The sequence below is a fragment of the Gadus morhua genome, chromosome 8, assembly GCF_902167405.1.
Source record: "Gadus morhua chromosome 8, gadMor3.0, whole genome shotgun sequence".
In the NCBI taxonomy this organism is placed as follows: domain Eukaryota; kingdom Metazoa; phylum Chordata; class Actinopteri; order Gadiformes; family Gadidae; genus Gadus; species Gadus morhua.
This window is the reverse complement of record NC_044055.1, coordinates 25384351-25403934: the sequence shown is the minus strand read 5'-3', so window position 1 is coordinate 25403934 and position 19584 is coordinate 25384351. Positions and strand designations below refer to the sequence as shown.

The 19584-nt window shown below is 41.2% G+C and overlaps 1 protein-coding gene across 3 annotated transcripts in view; it reads right to left on the bottom strand.

Annotated features, from left to right (window-relative positions):
- ythdc2 (YTH domain containing 2) overlaps positions 1-19584 on the bottom strand; it is a 166435-nt gene that overhangs the window by 108039 nt on the left and 38812 nt on the right. For all 3 annotated transcript variants that reach the window (XM_030364496.1, XM_030364498.1, XM_030364497.1), the window contains exon 5: positions 14716-14909. In XM_030364496.1, coding sequence (XP_030220356.1) covers positions 14716-14909 — 194 coding nt within the window. The remainder of the gene's footprint in view (positions 1-14715; positions 14910-19584) is intronic.

Here is a 19584-nt window from a genome sequence, read left to right as displayed (position 1 = left end):
GTAAAGAATAATACCTCGAGGCTACTGTTTGTTTGTTTTTATCCCCACGTCGCCCGGAAGTGATGATTCTGTCGACCAATCAACGGAGGGGGTGTGTAGCTAGAATTTCCCGGGACCCTTTCAGGCGTCTCGTCTCGTTTTCAGTACCCCAACGGAGGAGTCCTAAACGGCCAAAACGGGTACGGCTAAGTCCGGGTCACGCCCACTTTTGGCGGTGGAAACGCGACCCGATCCGCACCTTTGCGATCCGATCCGTTCCGCACCCTGCAGTAGAAACGCGCCATATGAGTTATAGCGCCGCCTGTGGTCATAATGAGAGAAAAAACTTTTTGAAGACCTCCGTACATCCGGTCTACATATGCTAATTTCCTAAGTCAACTCCCAGGTGCTCAGGTTTGGGGTGGTTGATTTAGCGTTTGGGACCAATTCACTTTCAATAATTAATAATTATATATATTATTAATAAAATAAAAAGTCAGCAATGTTTGGACCCTAAAAGTAGATCGGCATTTACCAGTAGCTAACAGTTAATTTTTCAGAAAAAATGATAGAGACAAAGGAAAAAAGAGAGTGGCACTTTCCTCCGGTGACTCGGTGAGCTTTGGCGCCGTGAGCCGCCCGGGTGCTTGTTCTTAACATGGTACAGCCTAGTGCTATTACTACTACTAAACTGTTAACATGGTACAGCATAGTGCTAGTACTAATACTAAACTGTTAACGTGGTACAGCCTAGTGCTAGTACTACTACTAAACTGTTAACGTGGTACAGCATAGTGCTAGTACTACTACTAAACTGTTAACGTGGTACAGCATAGTGCTAGTACTACTGCTAAACTGTTCATCTCCTCCTTTGAACGATGACTCTACTCAGGGCTCCAGACTAACATTTTTACTAGGAGCACTGAGGCCCTCAACTGAAAATGTTAGGGGCACAACCAGAAATCTTAGGGGCACACACTGTAAATCATATAACCAGACAAATATTCACATTTCTCCTAATTTTCACTGTATTACTGATAAATATTTTGATAAAAGATGCAGAAATTAAAATGCGCTGTTCCAAATTCACGGGAGTGCGCCCGCTTGTCGTCATGCCGCTTGACAGGACGCTGGGCCTCCTCTCTGCCCGCTCGCCTCTCTATTGAGAATTCATTAACAGGCACGACAAATGCCTCCCGTGTGAAAAGCCCTTTATGCGAACCAGTGGTTCGCATAAAGGGTTCGGACACAGGTCAGGTCGGACACCAGAACAGCGCGGGTCGTTCTCGGGTTTTGCGATTACGAGCGACGCTTCTCCGGTGCTGGATATGTTATTCAGTAGCGGATGAGTCAACTAAAACCGTCAACAGTGCACGGCAATCTAATCTAATGGGTCGGATGTGGTTTTACGGGTACGGGCGGGTGCGGGTTAGCAAACTAAGACCCGTGCAGGACCGGGAGACCTCCCGATCTTCCGATCTCCAACCTCTGCTGCAGAGCGAATTAAAATCGCCGGCAGAACGGCCTGGGGGTCTAACCCCGTAATATACATAAACTATAACCTCATTTCACATTAATCGCAATTATTACACGGGTCTTCTCAAAGCCATGGAACGCTCCGTTCACTTGCATGGGCCCTTCACAACTTCCGGCGGTGAATTATATTTGGTAATTCACCGTTGCTAAGTATAATTGACCGCTGTCAAGGAAAACAGATTTTTCACCTCTAATGACATCTTTGGTATCACTCCGCAAGTACCGGTAACTTCTTCGGTTGCTAAGCGTCGTCAACGTCTTTGGCGGACTATTTCTCTGCCGATCAACACTACGAATGTTGGTATTAAATAAATTGTAAAAAGACACACCATGTGAAGTAATTTTTTCTTTTTGACAAGTACCTGTGTAATTAGTGGGATAATGTAGAGAACTTCGCCGGTCATGATCGAAAATAAGCCCCTTCAGGGCGAAGCAAGTTCGCCCTGTCGGGGCTTATTTTCCCGATATTGACTGGCGTTCTATACATTACCCCTTATAGTGGAGCAGATTGGTAAAAAAATCGTTCACTTGGTATACAAGCATGAAATTTAGCACAGATACTCTCTAAGGGCCACTATTTTGGAAAAAGGCGTTGGCCACTCAAAAATTCAATATCGCAGCCATTTTTCAAGATGGCCGCCATTGCTATTCAATGCTTATTATATCAATTATTCAAACAGTTATCCAAGCATAATATTTGATACAAATATTATCTAAAGGACATGTTAATGGGAAAAGATGCTTGTCCCATAAAAATTCAAGATGGCCGCCATATTTAAGATGGCCACCGTTCCTGTCGAATATTAATTATTTAAATTGTTCAAATGGTGATTCAAGCATACAATTAGGCAGAAATACTCTGAACACTCTTTTGGAAAAAGAAAATTTCAGGAAGGCAACCATTTTCAAGATGGTCACCATTCAAATAGTCCCAATAGTCATAATGTCTGCTTTGTCTGCCTCCTCTCCTTTGACCTGTCCGGCCTAGTTAAACTTGCCTGGGATATGAAATCCCCGCCGGCACACCACGGCAAGGTGCAGTCTGCAGAGAGGAAGAGCCACTGGGAAGTGGCCAGTAAAAATTCAGGATGGAAACCATTTTTCAAGATGACTGCCATTCCTGTCCGATGTTCATTGCCACTGTTTCCAAGTAGTGATACAGAAAATATGCCTCTGTTAAGGCCACTTTTTGAAAAACTTGTATGGCCAATAAAAAATTATTTTTCCAAGATGACCGTCATTTTGGTAGTATGTACACTGATGCACACATGCATGTTAGCAAAATAATCCAATGGCCACAAAAATTCAAGATTCATTTTTCAGGGTGGATGTTGCTTTAATAGTGTACTCTGTTGAAACTGAGTTAAAAGGAAGGATAAAAAAAATAAAATTATATTCACATTTTTACCAGCTCAAAGGCCTTCTGGTTAGACTGTCGAACCTGAGATGGAGAGGTTGTGCCCTGTAGAGTCATAATAAAGACTGTTAGAAATGGTAGCCAATGCCTCCCCTACTTATTTTTATATTCAAATTTGCACAGTTCTGTGCAAGTGAACCCCAATCTAAAACATTTGCATCTTCCACGGCACTCTGATTTGCAGCCACACATAGTTGTTCACAACTTTGTGCAACTGGTGCATTTGCTGTCCAAAATAACCCCCATTGTTCACCAAGCTTTATCCATCCCCAGTCAGCAGGACTCTCTGCTTCTGGCTTACACTGGGTTGCTTGACCCCATATGCAGCCTGCCTGATATGCAGCACGTTTAGTGTGTTGAAGCAGAGCTGCTCTTGTTGGAGGAATGGCCTCATATGGCCTCTGCTTTCGGGCAAACATGTCAAGTCTAGCCTCTACACTAACAGCTGTGATTGATCGATCATACAGCAGGACCACAAACTGCTCAAGGATCAAATGAGGGCTTTCTGGGAGGTATATTTTGGTATACTTTTAGTATGTTATTCAGCCCACCAAATACTACTAGAATCCACTGAAAAAACTTTTGTATATATATTTCTTTCATAGATTGACTCACCTATTCCTTAACACATTACATTGACCTCTAACAGAAATGGTGGCCATCTTGAAAATGGTCGCCATCTTTAATTTTTTAGTGGCACACACCTTTTTCCATGAGAATTTTCCTTGAAGAATATTTGTACCAAATGTGATGATAGCATCACCATTTGAAGAATTTATGTAAGGATTCAAGAGAAATGGCAGCCATCTTGAAAAATGGTTGCCATCTTGAGTTTTTGAGGGACAAGCACTGTTTTTAAAATAAAACATTCTTAACACTAGGAACGCCGGGCCACTTTTACTTACTACTAGCGCCACAAGAGGGGTCAAATGACCCCCAAGTCATTTGAATGAGAGGCTGTGCATTTGCACATAATGATCACTAGGTGGCGCCAATGAGCTGCGATCGCCACGTGTGTGTGTGTGTCGCAAGCCTAGTCCTCACGATTTTGTCATAAATGTACATATATTAAGTACAAACAGCCTATATTTTCACTAAGGGTTTAAGATTAAATGATGAAAATAAAGTAATTAAATTAAGTGAGATATGCCTATATTGTTTTGTTTGTGAAACCTCAGTTGGCTGAGTGGTCTAGAATCTGCCCTGCAGTACAGGCGACTCGAGTTCGCGTCCTGGGTACGTCAATTAATTCTTGCCGTTGGCTTATTTTTGTAATTTCCTTTATATCAGAGAAATTAGGCCTTGCAATTTACTTTTTCTATAATAAATATGTCTTACAGTATCCCTAGAACCCAAATATTCCTTGCAAAAACTCATGGTAAAGTTAATGTTAATATTAATGTTAATGATAAGCCTTTGTCACAATGACAAAGACACTGCATGGGAAATTGCAGCCACATAAATTCCATTCAGGTGAGTTTCGCAGCAGGCAGCCAAGAAACTCACCTCTGACCACTGACCACTTCTGTTGAGAATAAATACTAGAATATTCAAAGCAATGGAAAATAAAAGTTTTTTTCATTCCTCCAGTATTCCTTCCTAAAACACTGATTCGGTGGGGATTGAACCCCGGACGAACGGGTGTTAGAATAATTAGCTTCCCTCTCGTAGATCACACCATCTTTCAACGTCTTTGTTTAATACGACTGCATCACCTTCTCTCACATTTCACTTAGCAAGTTTGAAGTCTGCTAGTCAAGACTGCTCATGATCATATCGCTGCGTTATCTCTGTGGAGATCCCCCCCCCCCCCCCAACAGCGGAGCCGTCGCATTTTACAACAGAATGAAACCCAATAAACCACCAATGTGTGCAGGGTCCGGGAGGGTAAATTGGGGTTCAAGCTCACGCGCGGAAATATAAAAATGTGTTGCTCCAAATAAGCAACAAAGTCAGTCAACTGCGTTGTCTGTGTTGTTTTACTAAGCAGCGGATGCTTGGTGGTGACGTATTACGACGTGATGACGTATGTACAAGAGCCTACCGTGGCCAGGCCACAGTTGCGATTGCCTAGTGTGAATACAGGCCAGAGAACAATAGGGGCCAGTTGAGCACGGTTAGGTGTGAAAACGGCCAACGGCCACGGCCAGATGGCCTGAAATCGGCTATGTGGCCTTACTTATCTATTCAAATTTAAATTTACTGGCTGGGGGAGGGGAGGTGTGGCAGAGAGAGAGCGATTGAGAAACAGACCATTTAGTATTCAGTTCCCAGGCAACTTCTTCTCATGAGGCAGGAGCTGACCACACCAACATGATACTTTTAAGACTAAGCCATACACAAAGTATCAAATATATTTAAGAATAGCAAATCATTACGCTTGGATGAATGAAATAGTATTTTTTTTTATTAAACAATGAGTGAGACGTGTGTGTGTGTGTGTGTGTGTGTGTGTGTGTGTGTGTGTGTGTGTAATGCATTATTTATTACTCATTACTTTTGTAATGCGTTACTGCCCAACACTGCAAATAACCAAATTACTTGGGTTTTAAATTAGTGTATTAGAGTTTATTAGAGTATAGAGTACATTGACATTCAGTAAGTCAGTAAAAAAAGAAAACAAAAAAATACGGCTGACTTTGATTGAACTAGGAACTGGATGAAAAATAAATGTCTTTTTTTTTATCTTTCGGTTTCAGCAAAGTCTAATCAACATTCACAGCGGATTATCTTAGCAGGCTCACTGCATTTCCCACAGACAAGTCGCCTACATGACTCACAGACGTCACTAGTTTTGTTCCCACTACATTTGGCGACTTGACACTTTTTCCTTTTGGTAGGTGGGGAAGGAGTTTCAATGAGAATTCGCCTACGTGCCACTGGTGCTGCCACTAATGACACAGTCCTGGCCATTCTCTGAGGCGCACACAGCTGTTTCACAAGCTCCAGAATAAATCTCTTTCTGGTCATGTTGACGTCCTTGCACTGTTTGTACAGAATGCGTGCATTGATTGCAGCCAGGTCTAGGATGTTGTAGAACACAGCTACAGGCCAACGCCTGGTCCCTCCCTTTACTGAATACAAGCGTGCCATCTGGTCCATAACATCAACGCCATATTTAGTGCTGTTGTAGTGGGAAACAGTTTCGGGCATTTTCTTGGGGCCATTGTCAGTTGAAACTGTCTGGTGCATTGTGCTGAGGAGGCTGACGTTTTTGCGTGGTTTTCCCTGGTAAATGGTGTGTGGCTTCCCCAGCCCTCAGCACCTTGGAGGAGAATCTTTCCATCTGTGCCTTTGTACACGGGGGCATCTCTCGTCTGATTCTATTCATTGTGCCAACAATGGTGGTTTTGTGCGCCAAAAGAGTGTTTGCCAGTGGTAACGAGGTAAAGTAATTGTCTGTCGTTACATTTCTTCCTTTCTCCAGGAATGGCTCCATCAGACGAAGCACAACTTGTCTGATAAGTGCTGTCCAGATGGCCTACTGTTGTCTTTCCCTAGATAGGGATTGGCATTCAACATGTATTTGGTTTCAACATCAGCGGCTACCCAGAATTTTATGCCACATTTATCCGGTTTATTTGCCATTTACTGTGTGAAACGACAGCGCGCCTTGGTGGGGAACAATTGTTCACCAACTGTTATGTTCTCCCCAGGCGTGTAAGAAGCAGTGCTGTTTTTCACAAATCGATCAAATGTCTCTGATATCATGGCAAATTTGTCCTCCAGAAGGCAGGCAGCCCTTGTGCTCTTGTCTCAAAGCGCAGATAGCGCATGATATCTCTGAAATTCTGGCGAGACATTGTTTCCTTGAAAACAGGATTTCCCATTTCAGCAGACCAGAAGTCCTCCAGTTTCTGGCTTTTCCCGCCGGCAATACCTCTCAAATAAACAAGACCAACAAATGCTTTTAGTTGGTCCATTGTCGCATTGAACATATCAACATTGTTTCGGTCAGCTTCGGCCTGAGTATACTTTAGAATCTGTTCCCACATTTCCATGTCAAGCAAACACAGTAAACTGCTCAGTGGATCTGTGATATTTTCCTTGGCGCGAGGTGTGGGCCCTGGAGGTTCTCTCATGACATTGGCCTCTGTTGCTCTGCCTCTCGAACGGCATGGGGGTTGTTCAATCCATATGGTACCATCTCGTGCTTTCTCTTGCATGGATGGTGATGTCTCTTCCATGGATATGGTCGCCTCAGGTTCTGATTCTGAACCTGAATCAGATTCTATAACAGCGCCACTTCGATCATCAGCTCTCTCATCATCACTCTCTAGCTCGCATGCCAGTTCCTCTGCTTCTCCATCAGATACCCCTCTGAAATACTCTAACTCGACCAATATTTGCTGTGGCGTCCAGTGCCTCTGTCTGCCTCTGCCTCCAGGATGCATTGTAAAAAATGGATGCATTGCAGAGACACAGACTGCTCTACTAATTTATAGCTCTTTGTGTCTCAGGGAATGCAATTATCATAACAGCCACACCCACATTGTCTATTGTCTATGCTAGGGTACTTACTTATCTATTCATTCAAAAATAACGTAACAATTTGCATTTGATAGTATAACGCTCACCAAGTTGCGCCGCAATTTTTTTATAACAGTAGAACAGGTAGGATTCAAGTGGGTTCCCCGTACAGTAGGGTGACCAGACGTCCTCTTTTGCCGGACATGTCCTCTTTTTGAGACCTAAAAATGTGTCCGGGCAGAATTTCAAAATTGTCCGGGATTTTATTAACCTCTTAAACCCGAGCGCCCCCGGGGGCGGGGGCAGCTGCGCCAACGTGTGCTGTAAACAGCTGTAAACAGCACCACCATGCTCCAACATGTCCATGGTGAATACCCACGTAACGGGAAGAAGCTCGGCTAAAAGCCCAGGATAACCATTTTTACCTAAACAAAATACAATTCTAACACCAAGCAACTAAATGAGCCCATAGCAAAACACGCAAAACGTGCATGCGCTCATACTGGCCTCCGCCGATTTCGCTACTTCATACCACCCGAACAAACTATATGTCATATGGAAGCTGAGGCTTCACAGATTCCAATGATATCACTGTCATCACTCTACGACTCTCTCTACGAAAACTCAATGAACTAGCAGCCAAAGAAGAGCAAAATAAATATACAAATAAAAAACTTCATACAATGTAATACTTTTGATTGGCGAATAGTGTTTTTTTACATGAATTTGGGTCCCTCGATTTGACTGTCCCTCGACTCTATTGGCTCTAACGGTTCGATAGAGGGGTCAATCATCCAAATTGACCAATGGATACCAAAGATATCTTCCAGGGTTTGACTGGAAGGTCAGCATAATTCGCGCCAGAAGCGCCGAGAACTTTCTGAGCACTCTTCAGGCACTCCGGCTAGATAGAGACATATGCTCCTACTACACGCTTATTACATCGTTTGCATTTCTAGTTAGCTAGTAGTTAGCTAGTTATTTTGTATTTTCTTGCCTTTTTCTTCTATTTGTTATTATTTTAAAATAAATAATGGCAGGCAGGAGAAAGACCTATACTTTTGCGGAGGCATTCGCTATCATTACTAGCGACAGTGGGGCTACTGTAGTCCCTCTCGAGTCGTCGTCTGACGTCAGTGACTTGCTGTTGCCAGAACTGGACACGGACAACAGTGATTCAGAATATCGAATTCCATCACCTGAAAGGTATGTAATCTCTGTTATCGATTACTTATTGATTTGGTGTCAAATTGACGATCTATCACCTTATTAGATATTATCTATCCATCGATCACCCTACTCATTCCACACACTCACTACCGGTACTCTTTGCCTTATATTTATATTAGAGCTGTCAAGCGATTAAAATATTTAATCGTGATTAATCGCATTAATGTCATAGTTAACTCTAATTAATCGCGATTAATCGCAAATTATTTTTCTATGCTAAATATCCCTTGATTTTTTTGTCCCATAATTCTTCTCATTTTAATTCTCTTATCAACATGGTGAAGTGCATCGGCTTGCCTTGTGCAAATGATTTTTTATTGATAACAACATTGGCATATACACTGATCAAAACAGGACGATACAAAAAAAGTAAAAAAAATTGCCTATAGTGCAATTAAACGACTGCTTTGAACAAATGTCATTTGAACATAGCAGTCAGGCTACTGCTTCTTTGTTTTGAGCCAAAGGAAAAAAAAAAAAAATTTTTTTTTTTTTTATAAAATAATTGCGTTAATCGCGCGATAAAAAATTTAACGCCGTTAAATTTGGTTTGCGTTAACGCCGTTAATAACGCGTTTAACTGACAGCTCTAATTTATATTGATGATATTATTTGCATCAATTATCATTATCAATATTTTGTACAGTTTATTTGATATACATACATATACAGGTGCTGGTCATATTATTAGAATATCATGAAAAAGTTGATTTATTTCATTAATTCCATTTAGAAAGTCAGACCTGTAGAATTTATACATTCATTCCAAACAGACTGATACATTATAAGTGTTTTTTGCCAAAAAGAAGATGATTATAGCTGACAACCAATGAAAACCCTAAATTCAACATCTCAGAAAATTAGAATATGGTGAAAAGGTCAGATATTGAAGACACCTGGTGCCACACTCTAATTAGCTAACTAACTCAAAACACCTGGAAAAGCCTTTAAATGGTCTCTCGTTTTGATTCTGTATGACACACAATCATGGGGAAGACTGCTGACTTGACAACTGTCCAAAAGATGACCATTGATACTTTAAAGAAGGAGGGCAAGACACAAAAGGTCATTGCCAAAGAGGTTGGATGTTCCCAGAGCTCTGTGTCCAAGCACATTAATAGAGAGGCGAAGGGAAGAAAAAGATGTGGTAGAAAAGAGTGTACAAGCAAGAGGGATAAACGCGCCCTGGAGAGGATTGTCAAACAAAATAGATTCAAAAATGTGGGGGAGATCCACAAAGAGTGGACTGTAGCTGGAGTCAGTGCTTCAAGAAGCACCACACACCGACGTATGCAAGATATGGGCTTCAGCTGTCGCATTCCTCGTGTAAAGCCACTCTTGAATAAGAGACAACGTCAAAAGCGTCTCGCCTGGGCTCAAGACAAAAAGGACTGGACTGCTGCTGAGTGGTCCAAAGTTATGTTTTCAGATGAAAGTAAATTTTGTATCTCCTTTGGAAATCAAGGTCCCAGAGTCTGGAGGAAGACAGGAGAGGCACAGAATCCACGTTGCCTGAAGTCCAGTGTAAAATTTCCACAGTCAGTAATGGTCTGGGGTGCCATGTCATCTACTGCTGTTGGTCCACTGTGTTTCCTGAGGTCCAGGGTCAATGCAGCAGTCTACCAGGAAGTTTTAGAACACTTTATGCTGCCTGCCGCGGACCAACTTTATGGAGGTGACGATTTCATTTTCCAACATGACTTGGCACCTGCACACAGTGCCAAATCTACCAGTACCTGGTTTAAGGACCATGGTATCCCTCTTCTTGATTGGCCTGCAAACTCACCTGACCTTAACCCCATAGAAAACCTATGGGGTATTGTGAAGCGGAAGATGCGAGATGCCAGACCCAACAATGCTGAAGAGCTGAAGGCCACTATTAAAGCAACCTGGGCTCTCATAACACCTGAGGAGTGCAACAGACTGGTCGACTCCATGCCACGCCGTATTGCTGCAGCAATTCAGGCAAAAGGAGCTGCAACTAAGTATTGATTGCCATACATGCTGAAACTTTCCATGTTCATACTTTTCAGTTGGCCCACATTTCTAAAAAATCATTTTTTGTACTAGTCGTAACTAATATTCTAATTTTCTGAGATACTGAATTTGGGATTTTCAGTAATTGTCAGTACTAATCATCCAAATTAAAAGAAATAAACATTTCAAATATATCACTCTGTGTGTAATGAATTGATATAATATGTAAGTTTCACGTTCTGAATATAATTACTGAAATAAATCAACTTTTTCATGATATTCTAATAATTTGACCAGCACCTGTATATACATATATACACACATACATATATACACACACACACACACACACACACACACATATATATATATCTCCCTAGTGATTGTAGTTTTTAGCTGTGTTTTTACCTTTGTTTTTACAGTTTGGTTTTATTATATGTTGTTCTCAAATATATCTGCTCCAGTTGGAGTCAAACTTCATTTAGATTGTATGGTTTTCTTTGACTGGGTAAATGTATAGAGGTCTGGGTGAAATTTCAAAACAAGTCAAAACTGTTGAATTTGGATGGAATGAATACCTATAGTGAAATGTCAGTGAAATAAAATTAGTTTTACAGTCTGGTACCTTAGAAAGGTCAAATGGCACTGATTTAGTCCGTCTGGACCTACCTGTACTAAAACCTCTCTAAAATCACTTTATTCACTTTATTAGCATTTATCCTGGAACAGGGTACTCATCAGATGTTGTTATATGTTTCCCTAAAGGTTCTGGGCTACTATCCCATAGTTTCAAGGTGGTATTCACTCTAAATGTGTTTTCTCTAGGCGAAAATTTAAAATTGACATTTCTTACTATGTTCTAGCTGAATTTACTCTGACACAGTAACATCTATATTGATTCTGACACTTCTGCAGCCACCTCACAGGTGTTACCTTCTTTTTTAAACCAACTTTATTCATATACCCCTTGTAGTTGTGGAGGCATACTCTATTCATTATAGGCATGTCATTTCGGGCAGGAGGCCTGTGAAATAGGCCTAGGGCTTAACAGGTTAAAGCCTGAAACATGTTCACATCGAATTTGCGTTGCGTTTCTCTGGGTCGTTCACAAACTAGTTAGGCTACGCCCTCGATCCCCTACTCACTTCTATTCGCTTTGCATTGGAAGTGAGAAGGGAGAGTTGTGAAGAAGAGCCTTCGGATTGCATGGTTTATTGTAGTTATCCTCATGTTTTGTATTGATTTTTTTACTATTATTGTTTTATAGGGACAAACAGCATTGCACTGAATGCCACATAAATATATAATTATGTTTTTGCACGTTTGTATCATTCTAAATCAAGGGGAAAAGTATAGGCTCTTCCAGCTAATTCCTAGTGATCGGTCTGAGACTGAGCCAGAGAACGTTCGTCCGGGGTTCAATCCCCACCGAATCACTGTTTTAGGAAGGAATACTGGAGAAATAAAAAAAACCTCTTCATGTCATTTATTTTCCATTTCTTTGAATATGCTAAATTGACTGACCATAGTATTTTTTCTCAACAGAAGTGGTCAGTGGTCAGTGGTGAGTTTCTTGGCTGCCTGCCGCGAAACTCACCTGAATGGAATTCATGTGGCTGCAATTTCCCATGCAGTGTCTTTGTCATTGTAACAAAGGCTTATCAGTAACATTAATATTAACATTAACTTTACGACTTTTACCAACTTTACGAGTTTTTGCAAGGTATATTTGGGTTATATTGTAAGACATATTTATTATATAAAAAGTAAATTCTTAGGCCTAATTTCTCTGATATAAAGGAAATTACAAAAATAAGCCAATGGCAAGAATAACATGATGTAACCAGGACGCGAACTCGGGTTGCCCGTATTGCAGGGCAGATGCTAGACCACTCGGCCAACGGCTGGTTCACAAACTTGATGAAATACATGGCGATTTCTCTCTCAGCCACACCCAGTGTCTATTGTCTATGCTAGGGTACTTACTTATCTATAAATTCAAAAAGAATGTAACAATTTGCATTTGATAGTAGCAAATTATATGTTGCAATAGTTTGAACAGTGTGTCCACTCATTTTTATATCCTTCTTATAATTATATTTTATTTATTTATTTTTAAATTATAGTAATAAAATAAAAAATATATAAACTTTTATTTATTATTTTTTTAATATCACGCAATCGACCTGCACTACTCTCGCGGTCGTACAGTCGATCGCAGTCGACGTATTGGCCACCTCTGTCTGTCTGTCTGTCTGTCTGTCTGTCTGTCTGTCTGTCTGTCTGTCTGTCTGTCTGTGTATATCTACCTATAGATATCAATCTTATTCACTTCAGAATGTCCCCTTGCGACCTCTGCTGACAGAAAAATCGCATTGCATCCTTGGAAAAAAAAACAATTACACAGGAATGCATAAAAAGTGCTCTATAATAGCTTTCCCGGTCTGAAAAAAAAAAAGTATGAACACAGGGTGGTACAACAGACATATTTAGGAAAAGTCAAGAAAGTAGGGATTTGGAACGTGATCGAGTGCAAAGATATATTTTATTTTAACTCACAGGGGTCATTTGACCCCTTCGACGGCTGTTCTAGCGTTAAGAGAGTATTTTCACTAAATGTTATGCCTACATCACTGTTTGAACGATTGACATAACGAGCATTTGACAGAAATAGTGGCCATCTTGAAAAAATGGCCGCCATGTAGAATATTTGGTGGCCAACGCCTTTTTCCCAAAAAGTGACCATTAAGAGAGTATCTGTGCCGAATTTCATGCTTGCATACCGATTTGAACGATTCTCTTGAAAAATGCCATTAATCTGCTCCACTATTACATATCCCGCTGCTTCGGGTTTTCCTTTTTAGGCACATTGAGAGGAGGAGCGGGTGAATCCGCTGTCAGTGCGTGTGCATGTACAATACGCAGGTTTATCCAACAAGTCGTAGTGTACCCGCGCACCATTGGCATGTATGCACGCTTCTCTGTGTGTGTGTGTGTGTGTGTGAACGAGAATGACGGGGAGAAAGAGTGCTACGCGGAGATGAATGAACGGAACGATATTTATAATTTCAAAATCGCTTTTAAAAAAAAAAAACAGCAATCAATTTGTGGCGCTCAGTGTTGATTCTGTGGCGCTGCGCCACACAGTCGTAGGCTATGGGAAACACTGGTCCGGGAGGGTAAATTGGGGTTCAAGCTCAACCAGGCAATTTACCTCGGGCAGTGTAAACGCGGACTGTGCCGCGTAAAAGGCGTGCATAAGATGGGATATTAGGCAGTCTCGCGCTGCTCGAGCGGCAATCAGTGCGAGAGCCTGCTGCTCTGCGACCACAGTCGCAAAACTGTGGTCACGTAGACCACAGTTCTGCGACTGAGGGTTTCTTTTCATCTGGAAATAAATATATTATTTTATCAACGTATTGTGTTTTTATTATATTATCGTAGGTAACAACTCAAAATGTAAATGGTAAATTTCGGGACGATTCGGGATGGTTCAAAATGTTTTTCGCGACGTTTCCGGGACGGTGGTGAAATAAAGCTAATTTTAACCCCTGTGGCACACTAGCCAAAGGTCGGAAGTATGAGTCAATAGTTTGCTTGCTCCCTGTTCAAATGCACGTAGCAGGTTGTCAAATCTTTCTCCTTCTCACAGACGTTTACACACGCTCGATAATCTCTAGGACCCCCCCCTCCACACATTAGCCACTAACAGTGGCCATTCCCTATCCTTCTCATACTCATTGGCCTGCCACAGATTCCGAATTTAATGACGCGCCCCTTCCACGTTTAACGTGTCAAAATAAAAAAATTAAAAGGGAAAATTTACTGGTCGCACACATGCCCAACCAGATGTAAAATTCAGTCGCACTCACAAATTTTGGTCGCAAAATGCAAACATTTGATCGGAGTCTGGAACCCCCTGCTACTATTCCAATTTTAGGGTACAGCCTTAAGCCACTGCTTTTAAATCGCGAATGGCGTTTGTCTTCATGGTATCAGCCTGTGAGTTCTTGTCGCTCAGATAGCACATTATCTGATCGGTCAAGGTCAGTATGCAAATAATCCTCCACCTTTGTGCTGTGGCACCAGCGAGGCAAACCACTAACCTGCAGCTGTAGCAGATGGGCTGAATTCTGAGGTCACTTGAAGGTCGGCGCGATCCTTATTGTTGACGGGATATCTCTGGAGCAGGCGGCATAATGTATGCACAGAATTGGGAGACATTTTTAATGTCATGGCAGACTGGAGGGCTGTCAAACTGTTCTTCTTCCAGACAGTAAGGAAACGGCTTGGTCCCTCCCTGAAAAAAATGTAGCATTAAAACAGCATAAGAGCACGTCCCGATGCACATTCCAAGAGGTTTGAAAAACATAAACCAATCATCAAAAAAGCCCCACACTAATAATACAGCATTCTAATGGCAAGTTCTCAACCGGAGCATTAAGCCCGATGGCAAATTGTCAATTATTCACTTCAACAGCAGAAGCCTGTACGCAAACTTCACTTCTATCAGGGAATACTTAGATACATTTTCACAACCATTCAATGTCTTCGCTATATCTGAAACCTGGATCAATAAGGACAAAGAACTGGGCTTTGACATGGATGGTTATGAACTTAGTTATATGAATAGACTAAGTAAGAAGGAGTAGCCATATATGTAGACAAGATATTAAACTTCAAGGTGCAGGACAATATTACAACAGTAGTGGACAATGTTTTGGAATGCATACCAATAGAAATCTGCAAAGGAAAAAGCAAAAATCGAATCATTACATGTTTATACAGGGCACCTGGCTCTAATAGAGTTTTTTAAAGACTGGATGGGGGACATTTTCTCCAACAAGAGTAACAAAGCCATTTTCATTTTTGGAGACTTCAATATTGACCTTCTTAAACCAAATAAACACAAAATGACAGATTAATTTATAAATTCAATGTACAGCATGAGCTACTATCCCGTCATTACCAGACCTATCGGAATCACATCACATTGTGCCACTCTCAGAGACAATATATTCACTAATGACATTGAAAACAGTACACTAAGCGGACTATTGATATATGATGTAAGTGACCACCTATCAGTGGTCGCTTTCAAAAATTTATGACAGGAACTGTAAGAACCATAAGCCAGTCAAAAATGAAGAATAAAGATGAGTTAGACCTGAGAATCGATGATTGCTTTTAGAAAAAAATTCAGAATATTCAAAACATTATACAATATAAACTGTCCAATAACACAATATACAAGAAAAATTAAATACTCTGAATGTCCATGGCTCACGAAGGGTCTAAAAAATGTCTAAAAAGAAAAATACACTGTACTGAAATATTATATGGCTGAAAACTGAATATGCTGAGAAAAAATATATAATTTATAATATAATATATTGGAAAAGAACAAAAACTTAAAAAATTGGTTCTTGACTCAGAAATTATGAATGATGAAAAGGAGGAGTACAATATGGATGTTGTGGCCAACTATTTTAACAAGTTTTTTGCCAATAGTGGTCCGTACCTAGCAAGAAAATTTCCTGATCAAGGGACATCTGAGCTAAATATGGGAAAATCAATATACAGCGCCCTCCATAATTATTGGCACCCCTGGTTAAGATGTGTTAAAAGCCTTAAAATGAATTCAATTTTATTGCAGAAAAATACTCACTGAAAATAGTAGAAAAATGTAACCAATTCAACTCAAGTGATTTTTAAGTGAAAAAAAAGTCCCTCACTTAGAAATAATTATTCTTCATAAAATCACCTGTTGCACAATTATTGGCACCTTTAACAATTCCTAGGAAATAAATGCAATTAAAGTATCATCAGTCATTTCTACAGTAGTTCACAAAGTTGATCAGAGTATGTAGGAACATTTAATTAGTAATTCATAACTTCCTGTTTCCCTGGGGTTTAAATATGACGTGCCAGAGACCATTTCTCTTCAACCTGGGAAAGACAAAGGAATACACCGTTCAAGTAAGGCAGATGTGTGTCGACCTTCACAAATCAGGCAATGGCTACAAGAAAATAGCCACTCGCCTACACCTGCCCATATCTACTGTCCGAGGAATCGTCAAGAAGTTTAAAACAACTGGAACAGTGGTAAACAAGCCTGGACGAGGACGCAAGTTCATTTTGCCACCACACAGTGAGGAGGATAGTTAGAGAAATAAAAAGAACTCCAAAGCTCACGGTCACAGAATTGAAAGGAATGGTAGCATCTTGGGGTCACAAAGTCTCCAAAACATTCATCAGGCGCTATCTACATGCCAACAGGCCGTTTGGGAGGCATGCACGGAAAAAACCTTTTCTCACTCAAAATCATAAACGCAAACGCCTGGAGTTCGCTAAGCGGTACATGACCTTCAACTGGGACCGTGTGCTTTGGTCAGATGAGACAAAGAGAGCTTTTTGGCAACAAACACTCCAAGTGGGTCTGGCGGAACACAAAAGATGAGTATGCAGAAAAGCACCTCATGCCCACTGTGAAGTACGGGGGAGGATCGGTGATGCTGTGGGGCTGTTTCTCTTCCAAAGGGCCTGGGAACCTTGTTAGGGTGCATGGCATCATGAACGCGTTGAAATACCAGGACATTTTAAATCAAAATCTGGTGGCCTCTTCCCGAAAGCTGAAGATGGGTCGTCACTGGGTCTTTCAGCAAAATAATGACCCTAAACATACAGCCAAATCTACCCAGAAATGGTTCACCAGACACAGAATCAAGCTCCTCCCATGGCCATCTCAGTCCCCAGACCAGGGGTGAGCTGAAGAGGAGACTGCAGAAGAGAGGACCCAGGTCGCTGGATGATTTAGAGAGATTGTTCAAAGAGGAATGGTCGAAGATCCCTCTTTCTGTTTTCTCCCATCTTGTGAAACATTATAGGAGAAGATCAGGTGCTGTTTTGTTGGCAAAGGGGGGTTGTACAAAGTATTGACATCAGGGGTGCTAATAATTGTGGCGCACATGATTTGATGTTAAATAATTATTTCTTAATGTGGGATTTTTTTCCTACTGAATAAATGCACTTGAATTAAAGGCTGGATTTCACACTTTCTTTCATTGTGGTCCTATATTATTTAGAAAAAAAATGTATTAGAAGCTAAAGAACACATCTTAACCAGGGGTGCCAATAATTATGGAGGGCGCTGTACATCTGTAATTTATCATTCCAAACTGGTACATTTCCAAACAAAATGAAAATAGCAAAAGCCATACCTCTGTACAAATCTGGGAACACACACCACTTCACAAATTACAGACCGGTCTTATTATTGCCACAATTCTCCAAAATTCTTGAAAAACTATTCAATAATCGACTGGACAATTTCACAGATAACACAAACTGCTCACTGATAATCAATAAAGATTTACATCAATAGCTTTATTAGATTCAATTGAAGAAATCACAAATTCTATAGACCAAAAAAAATATAACAGTAGGGATATTCATAGATCTAAATAAAAGCATTTGACACAATAAATCATGGCAGATTAATAAAAAAACTGGAAACCTTACGGCATCAGGGTGGGCAACTGGGTGAGGAGTTATTTGAGTGACAGGCGACAATTTGTGACACTTGGTGATTGTTCCTCTGAGCGTTTGGACATTGTATCTAATGTAGGGTTGCCGCGGTATACAGTATTACCGTTGTTACCGGTGTTGAGGCAAACACCGTTTTTTTTTTTTTTTTTTCAGTAATAAAAAACGAATTCAGTAAAAATGAATATAATTATAAATAAGAAAATTAAAATGTGTAGAATAGGCCACAGTTATGCTCTGTGCGGTAGAATTGTCGCGCCGAGAATTGACGTGCTTCCTTACAAGACCGGTAACCATAGCAGGCCTCGACATTAACGGTTGCCCGCTTGCCCGGGGCAACCAAAAGTCATATTTGGGCAAGTTGAGATTAACGGGCACGCATCGCTTCAGTGCGAATATAGCCCCGCCTTCTGTCACTCGCAGTGCGTTCTCTGGCCGTGGTTCGAAGGTGTTGGCTAAAGGTTAGCCAACAAAGCTAGCATCGCAAGTGCAGCGCCTCCGCGAACGGTTTAGGGTAGAAGGAAAATGGAGTAGTGATGGAGGAGTGCAGTTTGGAAGTACTTTGGATTGAGGCAAATTACCAAGGAAAGTCATATGCAAGAACACGGTTTTGGGTTTCATAACTGTGCACATGCACAGCAATAGCGATCTTTTTCACGAAATTGGACCCTCACAAACTATATATTACATGAAAGCTGAGCCTCCACTTATTCCAACAGTCCAAACCATATCATTCTGTGACTAAAACTCGCAAATAACAACTTAAGAAGAAACGTCCCCTTTTCTTTTAACAACCAAAAATGAAGTATTACCTTTGTGATTTTTGTCCACAAAGTTGATTCTGGTCGAATAAAACCACCATAAACCGATAACCCAGTGTCTGGGCCAAATTTTGCAACTAAACATGGTATTTTCAATCAATGAATAAGAGAAGGTTTCTTATGCCGCTTTTCCACCGCACATGTAGCTCGACTCGACACGACTCGACACGGTAGCAGCACGGGTCGTTTTCCACCGCAAATAGTACCTCCTGGACGTGGGCGGGGTCGGCTGCGCGAAAGGGCCGTGACGTATATTTGTACGCGACGCAAACAACACCTACACAACCCACACATGGACAGAACCCACATAACAACAATGGAGGACATCGATAACATTACTATTATTAGCTGGCATGTTGAAGAAGTTGAAGAAGTGGAATATGTTGGCTGCGGCGCTGCTATGGCTGTTACCAGCATGGTTGCCATGTCGCTCTCGTGACTTCGTCACACTCTCTGGCCAATCAGTGGCCGGCCGTCTGCCGACGTCACCTTTTAGCATCGGCTCAGCCGCTTGGAACCTAGAGCGAGGCGGTACTAGAAAAAGCAGCCACTTCAGGTACCAGGTACCATGTTTTCGCGGTGGAAACGCAAAAAATGCGAGCTGAGTCG